Source organism: Calonectris borealis, chromosome 6 (genome assembly GCF_964195595.1).
Source record: "Calonectris borealis chromosome 6, bCalBor7.hap1.2, whole genome shotgun sequence".
Lineage (NCBI taxonomy): Eukaryota > Metazoa > Chordata > Aves > Procellariiformes > Procellariidae > Calonectris > Calonectris borealis.
The window spans coordinates 10,411,191-10,433,863 of record NC_134317.1 but is presented as its reverse complement, the minus strand read 5'-3'; the positions used below and the strand labels follow the sequence as shown (position 1 = coordinate 10,433,863).

Genomic DNA, 22,673 nt, shown 5'->3' with positions numbered 1-22,673 from the left:
TATCCTCCTACAGCTGACAGAGATGGTAATTTCTGCATTTGAGGGCGATTTATTGTAAGGTCAGTTTTGGTCCCCTGGTTGCAAATTTGGATGCGAGTTAATATTTTTGAAAATCAACCTATTTCATTCATTACTGAAAGAATAATGTGGCCACCGATCATTTTACGTAGGAACTTCAGAAGGAGAAGACAACTACACTGTTGGTTTGCAATAGCTGACAAAACCGTACTTACCACTCAAAGACAAACTAAACCTGGAGCCAAGACCGGGCTGAAAGGGACATCTATCTGCCACACCAGCCACACCCAGTAATTTCTTGACAAAACCTGTCCGAGAGCCAGCTCGGCTTCACCCAGGCATCAGAGCCAACCTGCGCTGAAAGACTTGCAAAGTTCACCCACATCATTGTTCTCCTCGGGACTCCCAGGCAGGGATTACGGATGGAAACGTACATTCCCGCAGCGTGTGGGAGCTTCTTCACCCATGGGCTACCTCGCAGGAGAAGGTGGCATGGAGGACTAAATATGGGCTCAACAGCCATGAGCCTATGCCTACAGCACCCCAGCCAGAATACTAAGCTCACATTGAGTGAAGAGTGTTAATTTGCTGCTAACGCACACTTTTACATCATTATTTCTTCCTTCTCTGGGATGTTTCTGGTGTGGTTCATCGATGTTTTGCCTTGAGTCTCAGGACGTGTTTCTGTAGGCCAAAAGGAATAAACAGCTTTTTCTTCTGCGTTAGGTAAAAAGGCACAGTAAATGGACTCTCCCAGTTTACTTTAGTGGAGGATCTGCCCCATCATCTTCAATGCCAAGGTAGCTGAGCACTTCCTATCACCCTTCTATCGAGATGGCTACAGCAAAGGCGTAAACCGCTTTCTTCAGACAGCCCTGTGAATACTGTGCTCATTTAAGAGGTAAGTAAAGAAGACATCACCGCTGGATGTGTGTCCTCTGGTAGCAATCAATGCACAGCATACACTTCTGATGAGGTTAGATAACAAGCATCACATGGAGAGAGCAGTACCACGCACACACAACCTTCCGAATATGTGTCAGCAATAAAATGAGAACTACAAAGGCGAGCAGTAGCTGCCCGCTGTAGGATGTCTCATCTAGTTCAAGTTCAGCTGTGCAATACAAGTCTGGCTCTCTGTAGTTTGAAAAAAACCACCCCTAAACCAACAAAAAAAACCCCATATACTGCTCTGAAGGATTAGCACAAGGATGTATCTTTGTTCACAGAGCCCTTTTTAGTTTTGAAAAAAGGAGTTTCTTATATCAAAAATAGAGAATTCTTTCATGTCACTGTCAGCTCCGCAGCCCACCTCAAATTGCATTATTACCACTGACAGAAAGACAGGTGTTAACAGCTGGAGAGAAAACAAATGTAGAGCGCTGTGGCAGAATTTGAGGAGAAACAGATGTGTGAGCAACTTTGTCTTTGATATTTATTTTAATAGCGCTTCTCAAATGTGTTTAATATTTATGCGGCTATAGTCTCAGCTTTCACTGGCATACTAGAGCCAGCTCAGTGCGTTATTCACCTCTGCCACCACTTCTTCTTTTCTTTTCCTCCCTTCTAACCGTCATAAAACAGCATCTGTAAATCCCTCGGGAAATGCCAGTTTATTCCTCCTCCCCTCCCCCAGTATAAAATGGATAGAGTTTTTTAGCAGTGGGAGTTCAGTGTGATTAGTATGCTAATACGGGAGAGAGAAAAGGCAATGGAGATGAGAGATATGGTCCTTTAGCGAAGAAAAGCAGGAACAACGGAAAGGAGGATCTCTGCTAATCAATTAACCTACAACGGACCTAATGCCGTAAGAAGCTATTGTGCATAAAGGGACAAAATTCTCGGTGACAGATGGCACTCGGGCTCATGATACTACGGGGTTACTGCTCGAGAGCTTGTTTACCTCCCATACAGGGGTAAGCAATAAAGCAATAAAATTGCTTATTTATTTTAAAGAGAGAAGTTGAAATGCTTATTTACCAAATCAATCAAGGTTTACTAAGGCAGAACAGCCACAATCCTCACGGCCCTAAAATGCTGGATACTTCACTGATTTCAAATAGCAATTATCTATTGCAGTTCCTTGAACCCGCTCTGACTGCAAAGAGACATTTAATTTGCAAATTTTGATGAAAATTGTCATTTTTTTAATTGCCTATTTCACCAATTTGAATTTTAAAACAAACGATTAACTAGAAGCTCATTTTTACTTGCCTTGGGCAAGCCCGGAAAATATTTGTCAAGACCCAAGTCTGTCTGCTTAGCATTTGAGTTGAGAAATGCGCAACTGCCTTCAAGTCAACATTAGCTGTGACAGAAGCAAGACTATTATTTAACAGTAGCTGAAAATGTCAAAAACAAGCGGCGTCTGGCATTTTGACAAGACGGCGTTGAAAAGAAACCGCTTTTTTTTTTTTTTTTAGCACTCGGTTAACTGTAAAGCAAAACTGTACAATTATCACTCGGCTCCGAGTAGGGCTTCGGCGGGTCCCTTTGAACTGGTGGGGATGAAGGAGAGCAGGTGGGTCTCCATCTTCTGCTCGCAGCCGCCTTCCAGCCCCAACCACGGGCCAGACCCCCCCGTGCTTCAAACCAACCCACGTTCTGCTCCCAGCCACGGAGGCGGCATCATCGAACAACTCGTGTCAGGCCTCAGGCACATCAACTCGATAAAGACATCCCAAAAGCTAAGGCCGTACGTAAATATTTAGAGGTATATGTTTTAGATGTCAGCCGGCTGTCAGAATAAAATGCAGGGGTTCTTTTAAAAGTAGGTATTGTGCCTGGGCATTAGTCAGCCTTTTTTACATTAGAATTCATAACAAAGGGTCGGCGGATTTAATTAAAAATAGTATTGTGCTGAAGAGAAGCCTGATATTGAACTAGTGTAGGAAAACTAATATCTAAAATACTTTCTTCCCACGGAAGATTAAGTTGGAAGTTACCGTTTTAATCAATAGTAGGATGCGACAGTGCTTACGATAAACAATATTGTGAACCGTCTCAGGGAAACAGTGCAACGGGCGATAAGATATTGTTTTCAAGAATTTTAGATAGCAGAATGAATAGGCCTTAATAATTTAAGAGACGCCGAAGTGATGAACATATGTTCATCTTCATCGCACACACCAGATACTCAGCACCATTCATCTGAGCTCGAGTAGAACAATTTTCTAGCAGCTTTGCCTACCCGTTAAGTTCCTTTAACATCAGTCAGCATTAGGTAGGGGATCAAATCCCATAAAGATTCGCCTATACAAGTGTCAGTTGTCTGTTTATGGCCTTCCTCAGCGAAATCTCGGCATGCGCCTCACAGCAGCTGTGCAAGAGAGACATCAGGTGATGTCCCTTTTCTAGGTCGCGTCCCTTAATCATCTGCTGTGTAGCAGCTACACGACCAACCTCACCACATCCCTCCGGGTTTCATTAGTTACTGCGACCTTAGAAATCACAATCAAAGTCTGACAGTTCATCAAAGCATAAGTACTCCATGAAAAGCCGATTCAGATGACGCCAGAAAGCACATACTGTCCCCCATAGCTTTGAAACCTCCCTGATGAGATAGCTTGGGGGTTTCGGGTAGCAACTGGGTCCCCTTCTTGTTGCACGGCATCTCTGGTGCCTCGCTTTTATGACCAGTGGAAGGCAGGAGGAGCCAATACGGCCACCAAGAAGAGGCCTTCCCTTTGCGCTGACCCGTGCATTGGTGCTGCGACGGAAAGGAGGGGACTGGGGAACAGCTCCTGCTTCAGCTAAGCTTATTTTATTTCCTGGGAGCAGATTAAGGGACCACATTTGCCAAGCCACAGGTTGCGGGAGCAACACAACCATCCTCATTTACCAGTGAGCTGATCCAGAATGGTGAAACCCAGTGGTTTTCGAATCCCAAAGAAGCACTCCAAATCCAGGGACCTGGGGTTCAAAAAAGCACCTTAAAGTGGCACACGTGGGTCTGAAAAACCAACTCTTCCTCTCGCCTTTAAGTATACTCCCATGGAGGTTAAGGTTTGAACCTTATCACAAGCAAATGCAGCTTGTGATATCTTTGTCTGTCCCTTGGTACTTAAAGGTGATTCTCCTTTACAAATTTACGTTTTAAAAAAATCAAAAAGCCAGTGTGTGTGGACTATACGAACACCATTGGTATTTGTCTTCGTGCTGGGCATTTCCTAAACTGAGCTCCCGTTTGTATCTAGCCAGCTTACCAAGTGACCCCTCCTCTCGCTGCCCTTCACTGTCCCAGAGTTCATCCCCTGGACCGGTGCGACAACCAAAGTCTGCAGAACAAACCCGAAAAAAATGTTTCCAGGAATGGGTTCTCACTTTCTACCAGCTTCATTATTTCTTAACACTGCGTTTCTACATTTATTACTTACATAATACTACACGTCCATCGTTTCTTCTACCACTTATCACCACAGTGGATACATCACTACATTAATTCATGTCCTTGAAACACCAGTCTTCAGGATCTTTCAATTCCTCTTCTTCAAGCCACTACTCCAGCTGCATTTTCGCTTGTTACACTGATCTGAGGAAACTGGCTGGTAAGCGGGGCTTGAAACCACACAAAGCAGTATTATTTCACTCTCTCCAGTTTAATCAGAACAGGCACAGGTCCAAAACAAATCCTCAGCTGAATTTCCTACAAGCGAAATACTGGACAAAAAAAAAAAAAAAAAAAGCAAGATTGTGGCAAGCATTTATGACAACAAGCTCATCAGCAGCCAACATTTTGCATTTGCATCATTATTAGTCTGATCTGCCAGATCTGATTTTTATAAGTCAGTCCTCCTGAAGAGCTGATATACCATATAAAAAGCACACATTGTAAGTCACAGAAAATGATGACAGTTTTCATCAGTGGTGAAAGGGAAGAGGGAAAGGCACATTCTGCAGTGTGCTGCTCTTACTTGTTGCACAATGTAGGAATTTTTTTGACCTGTATCACATTAGAAAAGAAGTGAGGTCTAAACAATTTCATCCCTTTCAAACACAGTGGGCCAAATTCCCGATAGCATGAACGGCCGCATATCCACTGAAATCGATGGAGCTACGCCAGTTCAGCTGAGAACTTGGCTTTGCATGTCAGTTCATTCAGCAATGATTGCACTTGACATGCAGCACAGAACAAGCATTTGTTTTTAAAAAGAAAACAGTGGAGTCTTTCAGTGCTAACCCAGCCCATAAATAGTCCTGGGTCCAAGAACGGGATTAACTGTCCGTAGCTCAGGCTCCTATGTATTTGTGCAAAGGAAGAGTAAGGAGGAGGAAAAAAGCATATTCCTCCCTCTTTGGCACACTGACGGCAGGTTTCACCACTCCAGACAAGAAATGATGGTCTGTAGAGCAGGGCAACTTTGCTTTTCGTTGGAACCTAGGATGGACATATGCACTTAACGTCCTTACAGGGACTCTCAGCCCCACCTGAACACCATGTGGTCACATCCCTCACCTTTACCTCACCATTACCAACCGAAGTGCCTAGGGCCAGATCACCAGTTTCTCACAGAGCTCAAAAGGACTGTGTCAATCACAGCTAGAAGTTGCTAAAGCCATTTTCCTACTAATTCTCTGGTGGCGTGGCCAGGCTTACCCCGGGCATCCCTAGTTACTGAGGGAACAACTGGCACAGCTGGCTTAGAGGAAAAGAGATGAGCCAAAACATGCTCTGGTGATCACGGCCAATAAAGGGATGCCTTTGGAGAACAGCTGAAGATCAGAACAAGTCAATACAAATGCCCTGCATCTGTAAGGCTCCCCTTCCCCTCCTGTTTTGAAACTCAGGATGAAATCAGTACGATCACTTGCTGTCCTTTCTTGCAACATTATGCAAAATATTGGAGCTTTTCTGCATAATTTCTATCTGGTAAATTAAGTTGCAACCCTATTCCTCCCAGCTTTCTTTTTAGTTCACACATTTTCCCTGAATAATTGCATGAAACAAATCTTGCTTTGAGGTTCGATTACCAAAAAAGTATTAAATATCTGAAACGTAGGTTTATCTCACGTAACACAAGGCGTACATTGAACTAATCAAAGAACAGAAATAGCAGAATTACGTTGTGAATTCAGACAGCAACATATTTATAAATACAGATTTTCTTTCAACAAATATTTTGCCATATTTGCTTAAAAGGCACAATTTCAGGATTTCTAGCAACAAACTCATAAAAAAGCAGACCTATGGCTATAGCTGTGGACTTTGCCGTTGCAAATACTCTGCAATGCGGACACGTACCCCTGCATAACTACGGTACAAGTCACTCCCTGAATAGGAGTTTTTAAGTGCAAAGTCAAGGCAGAACTGCTGCCGGTACAGAAAGCAAATCCCATCAACTTCGATCTGGGGGCGTTGCAGGTTGTGCGTCTGACCCTGACGTGCATGGCACACAGCACACCACGGAGCTCCCAACCGGCGTGGCCTGGGGAAACTTAGTAGCAGCCCTTTCCCTTTATAATTTTTCTTATTTGTATATGTTGTTTCCTATCTGCTACAGTGCTGGGCAGGCTAAAAAAACCAAAATAAGTGTGAAAGTGCAACAGGAGCTGCTAAACTTCTGCGCTTCAGAAACGAAGAGCAAGAAAGGAAAACCTCAAGAAAATGCAAAATTACACTTCAATCCGGATTTCGGCTCCAATCAGATCAAGAAATGACCCCTACCTCTTCCCCAGTGTGGCTTTTAAGCATTCAAAGCACAAACTCCCAGTATGCTGCCTGAAAAGCCCAGGCATAAAGTTCATCCTTTAATTTGAGGTTTTGTCACTTGACCAGGGGGAGGTAATCAGGACAAGGCTCTGGACCATGCTGCTCAAAACGTGACAACAGACACACCAAAAATCCAAGCCGGCTGCATGAAGCAATTAAAGTAGTGTTTATATTCCATGACAGTTAACATGTTGGACTGACCTTTCATTTACTGTTTAGTACTGAACATTAAGCTGCAAAATTACTCATGCTTTGCATTTAGTACTGGCATCAAAACTAACAACATTAGATAGCTATTCCCACGGCGAGACACGCGTTCCCTCTGCCCAGCTGTGCATGTACTTTTGTAAGCATTATATTTGATATTTAACATCATTTCCACAGGTTATATTCATCAGTTACCATTAGGAATTATTGGTAACACTGCTCCAAAATGTAAAAAGCATATGCAAATATCCGGGGTGACGCAGCTGGTAAAATTATGTCCCTTCCTTTCATGCTGGGAGAGATAAAAAGGGAAGGCTGGTGTATGCCCACAGGTCCCCGCGGTGGCTCCCAGCCAGATGGCGGAAGGGGGGTACAGAAGTTACCGAGGAAAAGTTTCTTTCTTTACTCTCCTTCCAGCTACTTAGAGCAGCCACGTTACAAAGGGAGGCACAAGACACATTTCATGAGAGCCTGGCAGCCCGGCGATTGGAATGTTCCCCCCGAAATGGGCAACTTTCCATTTGACACCCTTGGGCTGAACCTGGGGAGGAAGGACCTGAAGTTTCCATTCCCTTGCGCGATGCTCTCATGGAGAGGCGGCAGATGAAAGGGAGAGGTAAACTCTCCAGCAAAGCAGCTTTGCCAGCGTGCTTTTGACTGAACTTAGCGCTATGAGCAGGTAAAATTATGGTTATTCCTATCCTTGGCTGTAATTTGCCTGGTCAGACACTTGGCATGCCCAGGACGCTGCGTTTTGACAGCAGAGTTCAGGTTTTTGGGTCACAGGTTGCCCCATCCAACACAAACATGGGTCTTTTCCATCTCCCCCTGTGCTCTTTCCAACTTGGACTTGTGTTGCCGTCCTGCTGTGGGCACTGCATCGCAAATACTGATGAACCTCGCTCCCCACCCTTTCTTCACCTCTGCCTGGAGGCTTTTTCATTACACATTTCTAAACCTCTATTTGTTACATCTTTTTTGAGACAGCATGATGAGCACTGCGAATGGACAGTCTGTGAATACCAGAATAACATTCAGTTCATATCCAGACCGGAACATTAATAAATAACAACATATTAAGGGATTGTCTGCCGTTCATGGTTTTTTTCATATTCATAGGGGCTATTTATATCTAAATCTCTATTTTCTGTATTGCAACTGAAGTTATCTGGCTTATTTTCCCCCAGCTCAAATATTCCCATTGCAGATTCAAAAGGGCAAATTTTCAAAGGCTGCTCAGCATGCTAATTATGATAGAATCGCTGCCGATTTGATCTTGCCTGCTTCTTTTTTAGTATTTCTAGACAGGTGTTTTGTGCAACCAATATGCCGGCTCAATGGTCAAAATTATTACGAGATTGCTGATAGAAGGCAACTCAGCGTATTTTAAAAAATCAGTATCATTTCTTAAAGAAAGAAGAAACCTATCAAACAAGGTTGTAATTGTATTTAATGCACATTTTGCTTTTAACAGCAATTTGCCAGTTTAAACAGCATAGACCTTACAATGCTTAGTTAGTGAAGAGGTTATAGTGCTTATAAAGTTGTATCTAAAATATACCTTATTCATTCTCTATTGAACAACATTTTTAAGACAGTCTAATGTTATAATTACACGCTATACAGTAGCAGCATGTTCACACCACTACAGTTAAGGCCGTGTCAGCATTCTCATCATGAACCTTTTTCAGGGTTTGAACACATCAGCCATAAAATTACAATGCAGTTTGAAAAAATATGACATCCAAGATGTGAATCTTGTATCAACTTTAGTGAAATAAGAATAAAAATAATAAAACACATATAATAAAGGACTCCATCCAAATTTATTTTGGATGATTACTGCCTTTGCACAACATGCTCAAAATTTCCAAAATGAAATTTAAAAGAAGTTAGTGGACAGCACAGTCTAATCAGGTTTAGATGAATCTGAGTGCGAAGTGTTGTAAAGTGGGTGCCACAGATGCACAACAACCACTTCTCACATACTGCACATTTTAACATACACAAGGCTTCTTCTGTGTAAATATTTAGACTGGCAGGTAAAAGCAGTTCTACCACCAAGTGAATTCCAGCTGTATACACTTACTGGTCACAATGAAAGTAAATTGTTTACCAAGTCAGCGCACCCGCTACTGAGGTACCATGTTATTCCCTACAGTTAGGATAAGAAACATCTGAATTTTTATGCCATTCACGCCCTGATAATTCAAGAGGGACTCATCACGCTGCCCACCAAGCTGAAGCCATTTGTTTAAGTAAAGAAGGCGGATGAGGCCAAATACTGTACGGAAAGGGACCCAATAGCTTCTTCAGTGAAATGCCAGAGCCTGCCTAAGGAAACTCACCCTTAGTTCATGCCCTAACAGTTTCTTGGTTTTATTAATAAAATGCTTCTTATTGCCACATGGTTTGATTAAAAGAAAATCTCTTGTCAGAGATCTACTTAAACATGTTCTACCTCTGTTTAAAGCAAAGCACATCTGTAAGTGCTTTCCTGAAACGTTACCCAATGAAAGTGTGATTCAGGTGTTGAATTGTCATAGAACCATGATAAGCTGATGAAACTTTGTGGAGCTGCAGAACCAAGCTCTTTATACATCATTTGCTTATTTATTATTTTTACACTTCCCCATTCAAGAAATTTTCCTTTTGTGACTACCCCTTTTGTTACATTGCTTTTGGAAGCACTCCGTTGCATACTTTTCAGACTTAGAGATAAGCATGTAAGACTGAAAAAGAGTTGCCTATTTCAAGCTTCGTGTACAATGCATACACACATTTATTAATAAAAACTTGTCTAAATATCTATTTGTTCTTTGGACCAACTCCAGCCTCCCTAGGTGACTGTAACATGTCTTATAAACCTTTCATGGAAGATTTAAAAAGTAGTACTTCAAGACAAAGAAGGAAAACGAATACATTAAAACAACATCAACACAGAGACAGAAGGGGGAAAACAAAGTGGAGATATCCCATGCCAAATTCACTGCTGGCACAGGTTAGCAGTGTCCTCTTGAAGTCTGCTTTCTGCCTTCTGGCACAAGTTCTTTTATCTCACGGCCTTGGCTGCAAAGCCAAGAGGAAATTCCACGTATGCCCCCAAATATGGGTCACACACTCAAATCCTTCTTCTTAAGGAGGGAACCAATTAGCATGCAGCCTATTTCAGTTCTCTGTCCTATCAGACTTTCTGTGCACAGCCACCTATAAAAGGTAACAGTATTTCTCTATCTCAGAAAATTCCTATGAGAACAAATGCATTTATGGTTGCCTGGACCACAGTCACAGCAATAAGGACTACCTCAGTACCTAAAATACAGCCTTGCCTCCTTCTGCTGATCCTTGCAAACAGAGCAGGTAGTAGACAAGAACTATCAAGACTAACATTGGTAACAGAGTTTTATGACACTATATGGTAGTGGCTGATTTAGTTCAGCAAAATTAAGTTTCGTAATAAAAACTCCCTAAGATTTTTTTTTTTTAATAGGGGATCAACACAAGTCAGCTTAAGGAACTGTACAAGAATGACCCGAATTGTACCCCGTTACTCAACACAAGTAGTTTCAGAATCTGTCCACATTTGATGATGGTCCACACAAATTCATATACAAACATGTATACTGGTTGTACCATAGCAAAAAATAGCCAATTTCTAGCCTCTGTTTCCGTTTCTGTATTCTGTGATACCGGGCATGTACCACAGACGAATGAAATGATACGGCAATAACCTATACAATCCGTGTTAAGTTTCCCCACCTGTGATGTGAGTAAGAAGAATGATACAGCATGTTAATAGGCAGAAACCAGTTACTTACTGCATCAAAGCTCACCTGTAATCCATGAATTTCATAAAGATACTATGGGCTACCATCATGGAAAGAGAAGATCTTCTTTCCTAAATCTGAATCCCCTGTCTTTCACTGAGCTATTAAGAACAAATTCCTCAAAACTTTCAAGACAAAGTGAAGCAGAAGTTTCAGCTACAGAAACGTAGTGCAAAGTTTCAGTTTGGCACTGCAACGTTATGGACAGAGAAGAACTTATGGTAAACTCAGTTTAGATTTGGAAAAGAGAATCCTATAATTGAACCAATATCGTCAAATGTATTGCATATTATTGTAACTTCACAGTAATCAAAATCAGACATCAAGGTTTCTATAGAAGCAGCAATCACAGATTGCAGTAAAGTATACCACTCAAGGGAAAAAAAAAATTGCATTTTGGCAATTTCATAGTCAAGTGTTCCTTATGCTCCTCTGACAGTAATTTGTCAGATATTTTCCTGTTTAAAAGGTGCATATTGTTTCTCCTCAGTCCTCGTGAGACTTCTCTGCAATGACTTTGCATTCATACTGAAAGACAGAAGTTGACAAAATTAATATTAATTTACATAACTAATGAAAAAGACTGCTATGAGGGGGATGTTTCTACAAAATGACTGATAAAATAGCTTAGCTTACACTTCACCCAGAAAAGTTTGGTCTCCCTATGTTCTGTGCACACACTGTTGGCTGCAATTTCTGTCTCCTTGAGCAGCAAAAGAGCAGTTCAGACTTAAGGGATGGCCTGACTTCTCCACAAACACGGGAGCTCTTATTTAGCTCCTGGACCTGAAAAGACTACAAGTATGTAACTGAGAGTGTACAGAGCAAGGTCACGGGCTGTGCTCTGAATAACAGTACTAACGGCTCACTAACTAGATCAAAAAGCAGTGATTACTGATTTCTACCTTACTCCACATCCACAAGTCAAATAGCTGGTTGGTATATATCAAGGAAGAAATAACAGGTAGATTAAAACTTTTACTAGAAGTCAACTGACCCCCCCCTCCAAACTTACCATTGCCAGCTGCCTGCCGATATTGCCCATAGTTATTCCACCAGCAAAAAATATACATGGCAACCAGGAACGAACATAAAGGAAATCTGGAGATGTGTATCTGGAAAAGAACACACATTTTTGAGCTCAATGTTGTGCAATACATAGAGTCCTCCAACCACATGAGACAAATCCATACATTTAAATATTAGGACATTTCAACTAAAAAAGACATGTATTATTGAAATTTAATTACTTGCAGCAAATAACAAAGCAAGCTTCTTATTGATTATAATCGCATTTGTTCAACTAAAAAAAAGCATGCTACATTGTTGGTAAGGTAGCAATTTTATTGAAATAAGCAACTTCCAACTAAAAGTCTCACTCACATACACATAAAAGCTTTCATGAACAGTCCAATTTATATCACACTCAAAATTAAGTGCTGGCAGCTTTGGAAATCATGTCAAATTCTACCTTCTCAGTTATTCTGATTTTATGTTATAGCTTCAGGAAACTAACATTTAACCTTAAAGGAGTAAATACTTACTGATAAACTCCATTGTAGACCAGAAGTTGTGACACCAATGTGGCCAGGAAAGCAATTCCTACTCCAAGACCAAAGCCACTTCGTGATCTATCAAATGTCCACCACAGTCCAATTGACAGGGCTGCTAATGTGAGAGACAACTGGATATTGTTGGCAAAATCCACTTTCTGTGTGGATTGTTAAGGATAAGCTTGGAAATATCATATACAAGTGTAAAGCAGTTTTCTTCATTCTGTTTATCCTATTTTGGCACAACAGAAAAAAAATACCATAAAAAATACAGCACTAGCAGTATCAGCTATAACACGGCTATCAGGCATGAGGAAATAAGCCCTGCAAGTGTTGCCAATACATCAGGAAACTGAAAACTTATGACACTTCTTCACATTTTTAGGGTCTTAGCACTTACAAGAGTGAAGAGACTGCACCTGATCTAGTTGAAGATAACCCTGCCCAGGGCAGGGGAGCTGGACTAGATGACCCTTAAAGATCCCTTCCAACCCAAACTATTCTATGATTCTATACACCTACCAGATAATGCAGGCGTTTTATACAGACATACAATGCACACGTTACTGTTCAGAGCAAGGACATCTCATCCTTACCCAGTCCTTTATTACACTAACCATGAAATCTTAAATCTAGCATTAGACTCTTCTAAATAACAAGAATTTACTGAAAAAAAAGTATTTGTCACTCTTACTTAATTGCAATTTTGTTTAATTTACATGCTAGTTTACATTCAGCTAAACATTAAAAGTGTTAATGTTTTCTATAGAACAAAATGTAAATAATATTACTGTGAAAGTATTCACGTAAATCAACATTGAAAATCAGTTTTGTCAACTCTGTGATAAAAGTGTGAAGTCACTCCAAATATCTTTGCAGTGTTTCACATTCTTCAAAATGTTTTGGAAATACTAACTCATCCTCACTACTCCTGTCAAAAATGGATTATTAAAAAGAAGGCTGTCAAATTGTGTAAGCCTGAAAGCAAATTTATGGGATGACAACATAAAAACACTGCCCTACTTTCTCACAGAGACCTGGAGAGAGACCTAGAGGAAATGAGAAAGAAGTTCAACTAACTGAAATAAATAATTACAGGATAAAATCAATAGCATCAGAAAAAAAGTCAAACAAGACCAAAAAAGACACCAAATATGGTAATGTGCAGAACTGGTAATAAGCTGAAAAGAAAGCAGTCTGGAGAGCTGTCAAGGAGGAAATACAGACAGTACATTAATGAAGTCCTGGAATATGTGTAACAGCTGTTAGAAAACTGCAAGAAGGTTTGCTGTAAATAATCTGACCCATGCAGAGGGAAGCTGTCAATTCTCTTGTATTTCTTAAAAGCAGCGAAGCTTGCATGTGCTTACACAACTGGTACAGTCCAGGTCGGTGAGAACCACAGGACCAGATGAACGCATCTCTGGCCAGGAGAGCAAGGTTTATGAGGGACAGTGGGAATGACTCTGAACCTTGGCAGCTCCAGCTCATCCGGCCATACTGGATAGGATGGCTGGTGGGAACAAAACCAAACAGCAACGAACCCCATCCGAGGGCCAACCCACCTCAGTAAAAATTCAGCCAGCTCTCACATTTTTCACTTAATTTGCCCTCTTTTCCTGGAAATGAGGAGATTCAATAGCATGCAATCAGAACTTCTTAGCATGGTTTCTGCAAACCGTGTTGGAGCTGACACTGAAGGAGATGAGAGTTCCAGAGATGATCAACTTTCTTTCTAATTAGTTTACAAGAACCCAGTTTTCACAGACAGATCCTGGTTTTACCCGACAGAGGAGGCACTAGACATGACTACACAAAACCACTAAGACTCACAGCACTGCCAGTAAGGTGTGTCAGTCCATGTGAAAAACACCCTGTCACCCAGCATATCCCCAGCTGCTTCAGAGGGAAGGGACGCCAGTTTTGAGCACACTTGTGCAAGGATGTATCTGAATAGCTACACAATTAGGAGGAGTATAATGTACTGCATACTGCAACATGCTGACTGACTTCTAATTGCTCTTACTGAATGACCACAGGAACCGTAACTACTCTCCCAGCATCAAGGCATCATTTGCAGAATGAGGTAACAGCGCTTACTCGCTTTGTATAGTCCTGAGTATTACCTGGTCCTGAGTTTTCCCCATTCTTTGCAAGGAGCACGTGCTTCACTGATGACCTCAAGACTTCAACCTCTTACTACGGTGTTAAAAGGACATGAACCCTTGGAATGTATTAAAGCATTTTTCTGTAATATCTACCACATAAATATTTCCCCGCACTTACTCAATTATTCAAAGAAAATAAAGACTGTAAGTAAGACAAAGTCTAATATTGAGACATTTCTAAAGAAAAGATTTTTCAGAATGAAAAGACCTAAGACTTACCAGCTCCAATACTACTGCTATGACAGTTTAACACTAACACGTATTCTGCATTTCCCTTGCAAAAATGCCGCACATTATATCTTTAACAATTCACCATGACTGACTATGTGAGCTTTGTTTTAGTGGAAACCCATTTGTTACCGCCAATTTCATTAGAATATAGGATACAGCGCTGGCATGATTTATTCCCACAAAGACTGCTACACATCGCATTACACTGGACCATTCTCTCTTAAATTTATGTGGCTCTCCCAGATGTCTGTCCATGCATGGGTACAATAACCCAATCACAGCTGTGGAGACAGGAAAGAAAAAATGCCCACAAGTTAAGGCACTGGCAATATTTAACTAAAATAAAGACTATCTAGACTTTGACAATTGTTGTGACTACCAAAACAGATCTTTTAAGGATAAATAGTACAAAACATACATTGTGAAAGAAGAGGAATTTCAAACAATGTCATTATTTTTAAAAGCCCTGTAAAACTTCAGCAGCATCTTCAACCACTGCAGCAGTGACCAGAAGCAACAAAACAGAGAACTAGGGGTGGAGGATGAAAGAGCTCTGCACCCTACCAAAATCTGCAGTTTCACATTGTAGTTCAAAAAGAGCAGTAATGGCTTGCAGGCTGGCACTTCTGAAAAGCCCACATATCAAACATACATGTTTAAATAACTGCAAAACAAACACACCACAGTAAGGGTTGAGCGTGGTTTACAACATCAATATTTTGCGTCTTCTTTTGTTGTTGTTACAAGCAACTTCTGTTTGGATGATGTTTTTCTCTTCTTCAACGCTACTATAAAGGCTCACACAGAAGAGGGAAAGCTAAGAGCCTACAGCAGCTGTTGAATACAGAAAGCACACAGGACTTTCAACCCCAGGGAACTGCTATGCTCTTTGAACATTTCTTCATAAATGCGTTCTCTGCTGCAGTTGCAGCTAAAAAGACTGTTACCAATACAGCTGAGGAATAACACTGGTGCTTAATGTTAAACTGGTGCTGCAGGAGGGGGGCAGAGCCTGAGTCATCGGTACGGTCTCCAGTGCCCTCAGTCTGGCATGCTGTTGGAGGTACGTTGTGGCAAATGCTCTTTATTCTGCCAGAGAGGAAACTGATCTCCAGGATCCAGGAAAATAAACCACCGGTAAAGCTGGAGAGGAAAAAAAACTCCCTGAGCAATTTTCTTGCCAAAGGCACTGGGGCAAACTGATGACTAATAACAGTGACGGATGAAAGGACTTCTCTGAAAGCAGCCTCGATCACCACTGATTATAAATATGCAAAATACCTTTATTCTGTTCATAATAATAAACCATACTGCACAGAAATGTTCATGTCAATTCCAGGAAGGCTGTGCAAGTACAAATGGTAAGAAAATGGGTGAATTATCAGCATCTACCACAGAGGTTCCCTGGATGTCTGCTAGCAGAGAAGATAAGGAAAGAAAATGGAGAAGATTGATAATGAAAAAGAACGAACTCAAACACCTCAACAGGGGTCACTCCTGCTGGGAAAAGCCAATTAAGGCAATAATATCTTTAAATCACGTGGCTTAAAATCAAGTAGTGCAAATACCTAGTAGGTGACTGACTACACTTCACAAGCCATATCCAGTCTTTCCATCAAAACCATCAACCCATCAGAACCAGAAAGGCCCACAAGTTTCTTCCGAGATGATGGCAAGACCTAGCGTTCACAACTTCCCCATATGCAGCTGCAGACAGTGTTCTGAGACGACCTGTGACAGCATAAGGTGCAGCCTGATGCAAACGTTGCAGTGAACATTGCAGACCTTATGCATTGCTGCTGCAAGTTGGGATTCTGTCATTTCAATCCCCACTACTCCATATATAAAAGATCAAATCTTTACCAGACATGTTTGTCAAGACAATCAGTTTAAAGTATAAAAGAAAACTGCAGCAAATGCAGGATACAACCCAAAAACTAATCAACAATTTCAGCAAGACAACAGAAAGAGGACTAAGACAACTAGTAGATAAAGCTGGTGTGTAACTGCCACCATAACATGCCAAATGCATCTCCACAGGAGAACAAAACTGACATATTCAGAGAGATATTTGGAGGGTTTCCTTTCAAATCAAGCTCCTCTATGACATCTGGGATGTAATATTTCAACAAGGTATCAAAAAGAAATCAATTGGACAACTAGGGAAAAAATAGACTTAAATACTATCATTAGCAAAACAGTGATGCCAACTCAAAAACATGAGTTTATTGACTAATATTAATACCCAGAAACGTGAGCTTTTCCATCTTATTAAAACTGACCTCTAGGAAGATACCATCTTTACTGTAAAGGTTCGCTAAAGCAGAATCCTCCAGTACCGGCTGATAAGAATATTCTCTTAGTAAAGGGTGAAACAGACCTACGGGATCAGTGATCTTCAGAGCCAAGTAGAAAGCCAAATTTCATCAGGCTTGTAACATGAAATATGCCTTGATACTTGAAGATGAAAGAAAAGGAAAAAGGGGTATTTCTTACTACCTACAGTACACATCTCACTTAAACTAGCTAAACATACAAAAGCCTCAACTCCCTACATGGTCATGGAGAAATGGAGCATGTTCACATCATCCGACTTGACACATGAATCTAACCGAGGTGCTCCGTTCTGCAACATGGCTCTACATCCGCAAACTGCGTGCCTGGCCTCAAGTCCCTGAGACACAGTCAGGTCTCCCAGCTTTACGGACCTAAAGCAATACCTCGAACTGGAATGAGGAACAAATGGAAAGCTGGACCACAAAAGGGAGCATTACTCAGGGTGGTTTGCTGCGCTCAAAACAAGGTACTGCGTGCTGCGCAACCTGACGCTTCCAGAGTATTTTCAAGGGCTGCCTGTAGAGCACACTCTTGTAATCCAGCCTCAAGGTTACAAGTGGCACCGCCTTCTAAAGTCTGTTAAATTAGTACTCTAACCCAGCAGAAAAAGCAAAGGTTATGCTCTGCTAACGATATTACAGTAAAACAAGTTAGCAGAACAACAATTTCTGGACACATGCATGCATATCTGTGTATGCACGGGGAGAGCAGAAGGACAGTAATAGCTCAGAAAGGGCAGAGATGCTGGAAGAGAAATTTTTATCTTCCACACCTTTTATACAGTTTTTTGTAACTATATAACTACCTATCCACCCTTTCACCTCCACGCCAGGCATACGTACAAGACTGAACTTACCTGACGCTGTGCCACAGCAAGGTGGTACCCACCAAGCTGAGGAGAAGATGCTTGTGATCACATCAGGGGGGAAGAGAGTAACGTTTCTCTGGATCTGAAGCAAGTTTAATACTAATGCAAGAAATACGCCAATAAAAAACAGCACTATACCACGAATTACCAAATTCATGCCACGACTGGTTACAGATGAAATGTACGGGCCACACTTTTTTGGTAAGGTTGGCGTTACATTATTTTCTGCCATGACTTCTTATGTTCTCAGAGCCATCCAACAGGCTGACTGAGGAGGATTCACTTGCAATCAGTATTTCGACGCTCCTCAATTAGGAGATATCCAAACCCTGAAAAATAATAAAAAAAGGGTGAAAAATGCAGATATAGGAAACATTAAATATATTTCTCTTAAATAAATTGGAGATTGGGTTAAAAAATATGGCTATTATATTTTTCTGAATTTTCTGAGGAGGCAGTTAGTCATTTGAGAGCAGAACCAACCACAGCTGCAAAAATGCCTTACAAAGAAAACAGGTTTAACAAATAGCTTTGTCTGCTAGGAGACAGAGGAGGAGGAAACACGTGGGATGGGTCAGCTAGCAATGTGAAACCACAGAGAAGAGGTGAAAAAATGAAACCGATATCAGATGGAAGAAAGGCTTGCTTGGCAGTAACAATAAATTGTTTTTCTCCCCTCCTTTAAGCAAGAACTGGAGATTATGTAATTCAGAAGCAAGTAAACACAGCCCTTAGTTTCAAGTCAGCCACTGAGGTTCACAGATCTCTTCTTGAAGAGATGCCAGAAAACATTTCTCAACTGGAAAGTGAAATCTGAGAAATACTTTTCAGGATGGAGTCCGAATTTCAGCAATCCCGCAGCGCATCCATTTCCGTAACCCCAGAAAAGAGGAAACAACTCAGCAAACCAGAGAAGTAATCTCAATACAGAGAAATGCCTACCGAATTAACACACTTTTTGTAAAAACTGCCATACGTTATTACAAACCATAATTGTAATCGGGCACAAAAGAACCTGAGAGTGAAGGGAAAAGGAGCTCCCCCAGCCCGTGCACTAGGTAGCGTCCTACACGAGTAACTCTGCCAGCACTACAGGAATGGCAGAGTTCCCATCCCAATCACTCTTTTAAAAAAAACCTGTCCATCAAGAGTCCTGTTATACATGGATTCAGTGTCACATTCATGTATAACAACTATTTTGATCGACAGCTTAGCCACCTGGAACTTAAGAAAAAAAGCCCTGACATTGTTTTTAAATTTGAAACTGCCAACTGGTGGCGGCTTTTGTTAACTCTTACTTATGGCCACGGGGGCACAAGGGGAGCCACATCCATCCCCCTTCCTCCCTGGCTTCAGCAGATCCCGAGGAAGCTCTCTGAAGACGCAGCAGCAGTGCAGAGGACGCAGCATTCACTTTTGCTGATTGAAAGCCAAAAGGGAAGTTAAGATACAACAGGTAACTGCACAGAAGATGCGACACCATGCCGTGGCATCCTCCATCAATCAGAAAAGGTTCCAAGAGGCAAAACAAAAGAAAAAAAAAAGTTCTGATCACACGTAACTTCCCACTGGCAGTTCAGGGAGGCAGCAGAGTCCTTCTAAGAATACAGGATCTCTTCTACGTGGCCAATTCTCCGCATTATTTGTAATCATGAACACATCTTGAGGGGAAAGAGGGCAACCATGGTGTCTCGCTTCTTAGTCAGCTTCCTGACTCACGCTGAACAGATGTCTGCACCAAGGCTGGCGCTGGCAGTTGCACTGCAACACACTTCCCTCAAGCAAAAAGGAGGTGCTCTAGACTTTTTTTTCCATCCTCTGGATGGCACGGCAGTGGAGCTTGGGTAGTATATTTAGCCTCCAGGAAAGAAAGCACTGAGTGACAAATACATCAGTATTTCAGCTGAGAGTCTCCCCTATCCCTGGGGGCTTTGCCCACCAGGTGATCACAGGAATTCACAGGAGTCTTTTCAATACATGACTGTAAGTCCCAATTACAAACTCCGCAGGAACACCGTACCTTATGGGGGCTTTTAAACTGTTACATCCCTTCTTAGCTTTAGCTTGCCTAGGAAAACAAGCTAAACTCTTAACTCTCCACTCACTTCACCATCCCAACAGCTCTTGGCACTTCCTGAAGTCTGCACATCCCTTTTTTTCCTTTAATGCATGACCAGAGCTGATGTATACAATCCCAGGTTCAGCCCTCACAGCCTTGTACAAGAAAGTTCACGCTTTTGTGTCTCTCTTTAAATGACCTCTTCTGCTGCACACCGAGGATCACAGTTTCTTTTTTCACTGTCATAAAGCGGTTGCTCACATCCTGCGATCCATTACTACATTCTCTTCTTTCCTGTTACTGAACTCCTTGTTCCTCGGTACCACCCCCGAACCTTGCATGCTGAATTTCAGCCCATAGGTATGATTTATTCTGACACTCAACGTCACTCTGTTTTTCCTGCAGGATATCTCAGTCCTCTTTGGCCCTGCAAACGGTTCCCAGCTTTGGGTCATCAGCAAACATCACTACTGCATCCTACTTTGTGCACCAAGATCATCAACTAAAATACTGAGCAAGATCAGCCCAAGTCTCTGTCTTTGATGAAATCAATTAATAATTTCCCCACAGCCATTATTTCCCCATTTTATACTACCTCTTGATATCTTCCTCTAACAGGACTTTGCTTCTTGTAATTCTTCAAATACAATCTCCAACTTAATCAAGAATCATCAACTGTCCCACATGCCAATAGTGATGTAAACACCGATCAGATCTTTTCCACCCCCCCCCCCCCCGAAATGCTGATGATCAAATAAAAGTCCAATTTTATCCTGGCATAAACCAGTTTCAAATATAAAACTTGCATTTACCCAACTTCCATTTATTTAACACATCATTTGGCAAATATATGATATTTAATTGTAAAGGCTTATCAACACATAACAGGACTTTGCTATGCAAGGAAATCACTTACTGCTTTTATACAAGCACTGCAGCTGCAAGTCATTCAAGGCACCAGCAACAGCTTTTTACTACGAGGTAAACAGCCTGACCACAGCAAGGGCACTTGGGTGGGTACGCGTCGGTGAATGTTTATAACAAGCCATGCAAGGTCCCAAACTAGCATGATGCAGCAGTTTCCATCCTGGTTTCTCACCCTATACATATTGTTCCCATTTGTTTTATCCCAGTTTCCAAATTTTCTCCGCTCATTGGCTCCGAGACCTTCCGGCATGCCACAAACAGAGCAACAGGGGAACGGAGCAAGGTGACCAACACTCATGTAAAGATTCTTCAGTGCCTCGAACAGCCTGGGTTGATGATGCTCAGGCACGGCAAAGGTATTTACTGTCGCCACCTTTCATGAAAACCGAAATTAAGATCTCTAAAGAAGACATCACCTCATTCTTCTGGACTGGAAGGCTAGCGTGCCTGCAGACAGAGGAGACGATGTCTCTCTCCGTTTAAGCCTTGTATTTTACCGAGGGTTTCCGCTCAGATGGGAACAGTTCACATATTGAACCAACACTACTTCTGAGCCTTCGTCTCTTGGGAATGCATATTCAAAACTGTAACACCACACTGAAAGCTACAGGCTTGGCACCGCCACCAAGTCTCAGCTGCACTTCCCCTCCTTGGTGGCACCCGGCTTCAACCCAAGCTTTTTGACATACCATGTGACAGCATTATATACGATTCGCAAGGCAACCGCACGATGTCTGGCATCGCACAAAAAGTTAACAAGTAAATTATCACCCTAGAAATTTTCAAAGCACTTAGTCACTTAACTGTCTTCTAATTAGAAGATCCATCCTGCAAGGGCTTCCCAGTGCTCTTCATGCCCATGAAGAGCCTTCTGCTGTGTGCGATTCACAACTTCTGACACGATACAGACACATTAGAAACAACGCAGTGTAGTCGGGGCCAAGAAAGACAAGATTTATTTAAGCAACACCGCGCAGGAGATGGCAAAAATAGTGAAATGACAAGAAACCATCTGTCTTCTGTGAGGCAACGCCAAAAGCAAGCCACCCCCCTTCTCCGGGCACCAGGCGAGGCGGCTCTCCCGGCCGCTCTGCTCCGGACCCCCCGGGTCGAGGAGCCCTCTCCGCCCGGGCATCAGGCCGGTCGCTTCAGGCCAGCGTTAGCACCTCCAGCCCAGGCCGGGCCCATTAAGCAACGCCCGCGGAGGGGCCGCGGGCCCGGCCGCGCAGGGCCCAGCCCGCAGGCCGCCGTCCCGGCCCCGCCTGCCGGGGCGAAGCCTCGCCAGGCAGAAGGTTTAACCACGGCCCCCCTCGGCACAGGCAGCCGGGCCGCCCGCCGCTTGCGCCGCGCCCCCAGCAGCCCGGCCGCGGCGGGGCCCGGCGCCACCCCCGCCCCGAGGCAGGGCTCCGGCGGCCAAGGGCTCGGCCGCCCGCGGGGAGGACGGGGCCGGGGGGCGCCGCTGCCCGCCCGGCCCGGCTCGTCCCCCGCGCCTCGCACAGCCCCAGCCCGCGCCCCCTGCGCCGGCCCACCCGCCCCCTCCGCGCGGGAGCCGCCGCCGCCCCGGGACTCACTCGGCCTCCGCCATCTTCTCCCTCCCCGCGCCAGTCCCCGCCCCGCGCAGCCTCCGCAGCGCCCCGCCGGGCGCCGCCGAGCCGAGCAGCTGACTGGGGAGGCGGCGGGGCGGGCTGGGCGCGGAGCGGGGCCTGGCTCGCCGTGAGGGCCCCTGTGGTGGCGGCGGCGGCGGCGCCCCTTGGTGCCGGCCCGCGGGA

The 22,673-nt window shown here is 43.1% G+C and overlaps 1 protein-coding gene across 3 annotated transcripts; it reads right to left on the bottom strand.

Annotated features, from left to right (window-relative positions):
* Nucleotides 1-4,445: 4,445 nt before the first annotated feature.
* INSIG2 (insulin induced gene 2) lies at nt 4,446-22,624 on the bottom strand. 3 transcript variants are annotated; one of them, XM_075152785.1, is made up of 7 exons: nt 22,476-22,599; nt 17,907-18,247; nt 14,870-14,994; nt 12,306-12,472; nt 11,777-11,876; nt 11,398-11,547; nt 8,367-11,289 (listed from the first exon to the last, which is right to left on the bottom strand). In XM_075152785.1, exons 2-6 carry the CDS (start codon nt 18,148-18,150, stop codon nt 11,401-11,403), a joined length of 783 nt encoding a protein of 260 aa, XP_075008886.1. In that variant the 5' UTR covers nt 18,151-18,247; nt 22,476-22,599; the 3' UTR covers nt 8,367-11,289; nt 11,398-11,400. The 3 variants fall into 3 exon arrangements, with proteins under 3 accessions (XP_075008888.1, XP_075008886.1, XP_075008887.1); XM_075152787.1 differs by lacking the exons at nt 8,367-11,289; nt 11,398-11,547 and adding an exon at nt 4,446-4,677 and having other exon boundaries at nt 22,476-22,603; XM_075152786.1 differs by lacking the exon at nt 11,398-11,547 and having other exon boundaries at nt 22,476-22,624.
* Nucleotides 22,625-22,673: the final 49 nt, after the last annotated feature.

Excerpts from the sequence above, each read along its gene's own strand:
- INSIG2 (XM_075152785.1), bottom strand. The coding sequence starts at position 18,150 with ATGGCAGAAAATAATGTAACGCCAACCTTACCAAAAAAGTGTGGCCCG. Across the intron at positions 14,995-17,906 it reads TTGCTGTGGCACAGCGTCAG|CTGTGATTGGGTTATTGTAC; the intron begins GTAAGTTCAGTC and ends CTGTCTCCACAG. Across the intron at positions 11,548-11,776 it reads TCGGCAGGCAGCTGGCAATG|GTCCAGGAGCTAAATAAGAG; the intron begins GTAAGTTTGGAG and ends TAGTCTTTTCAG.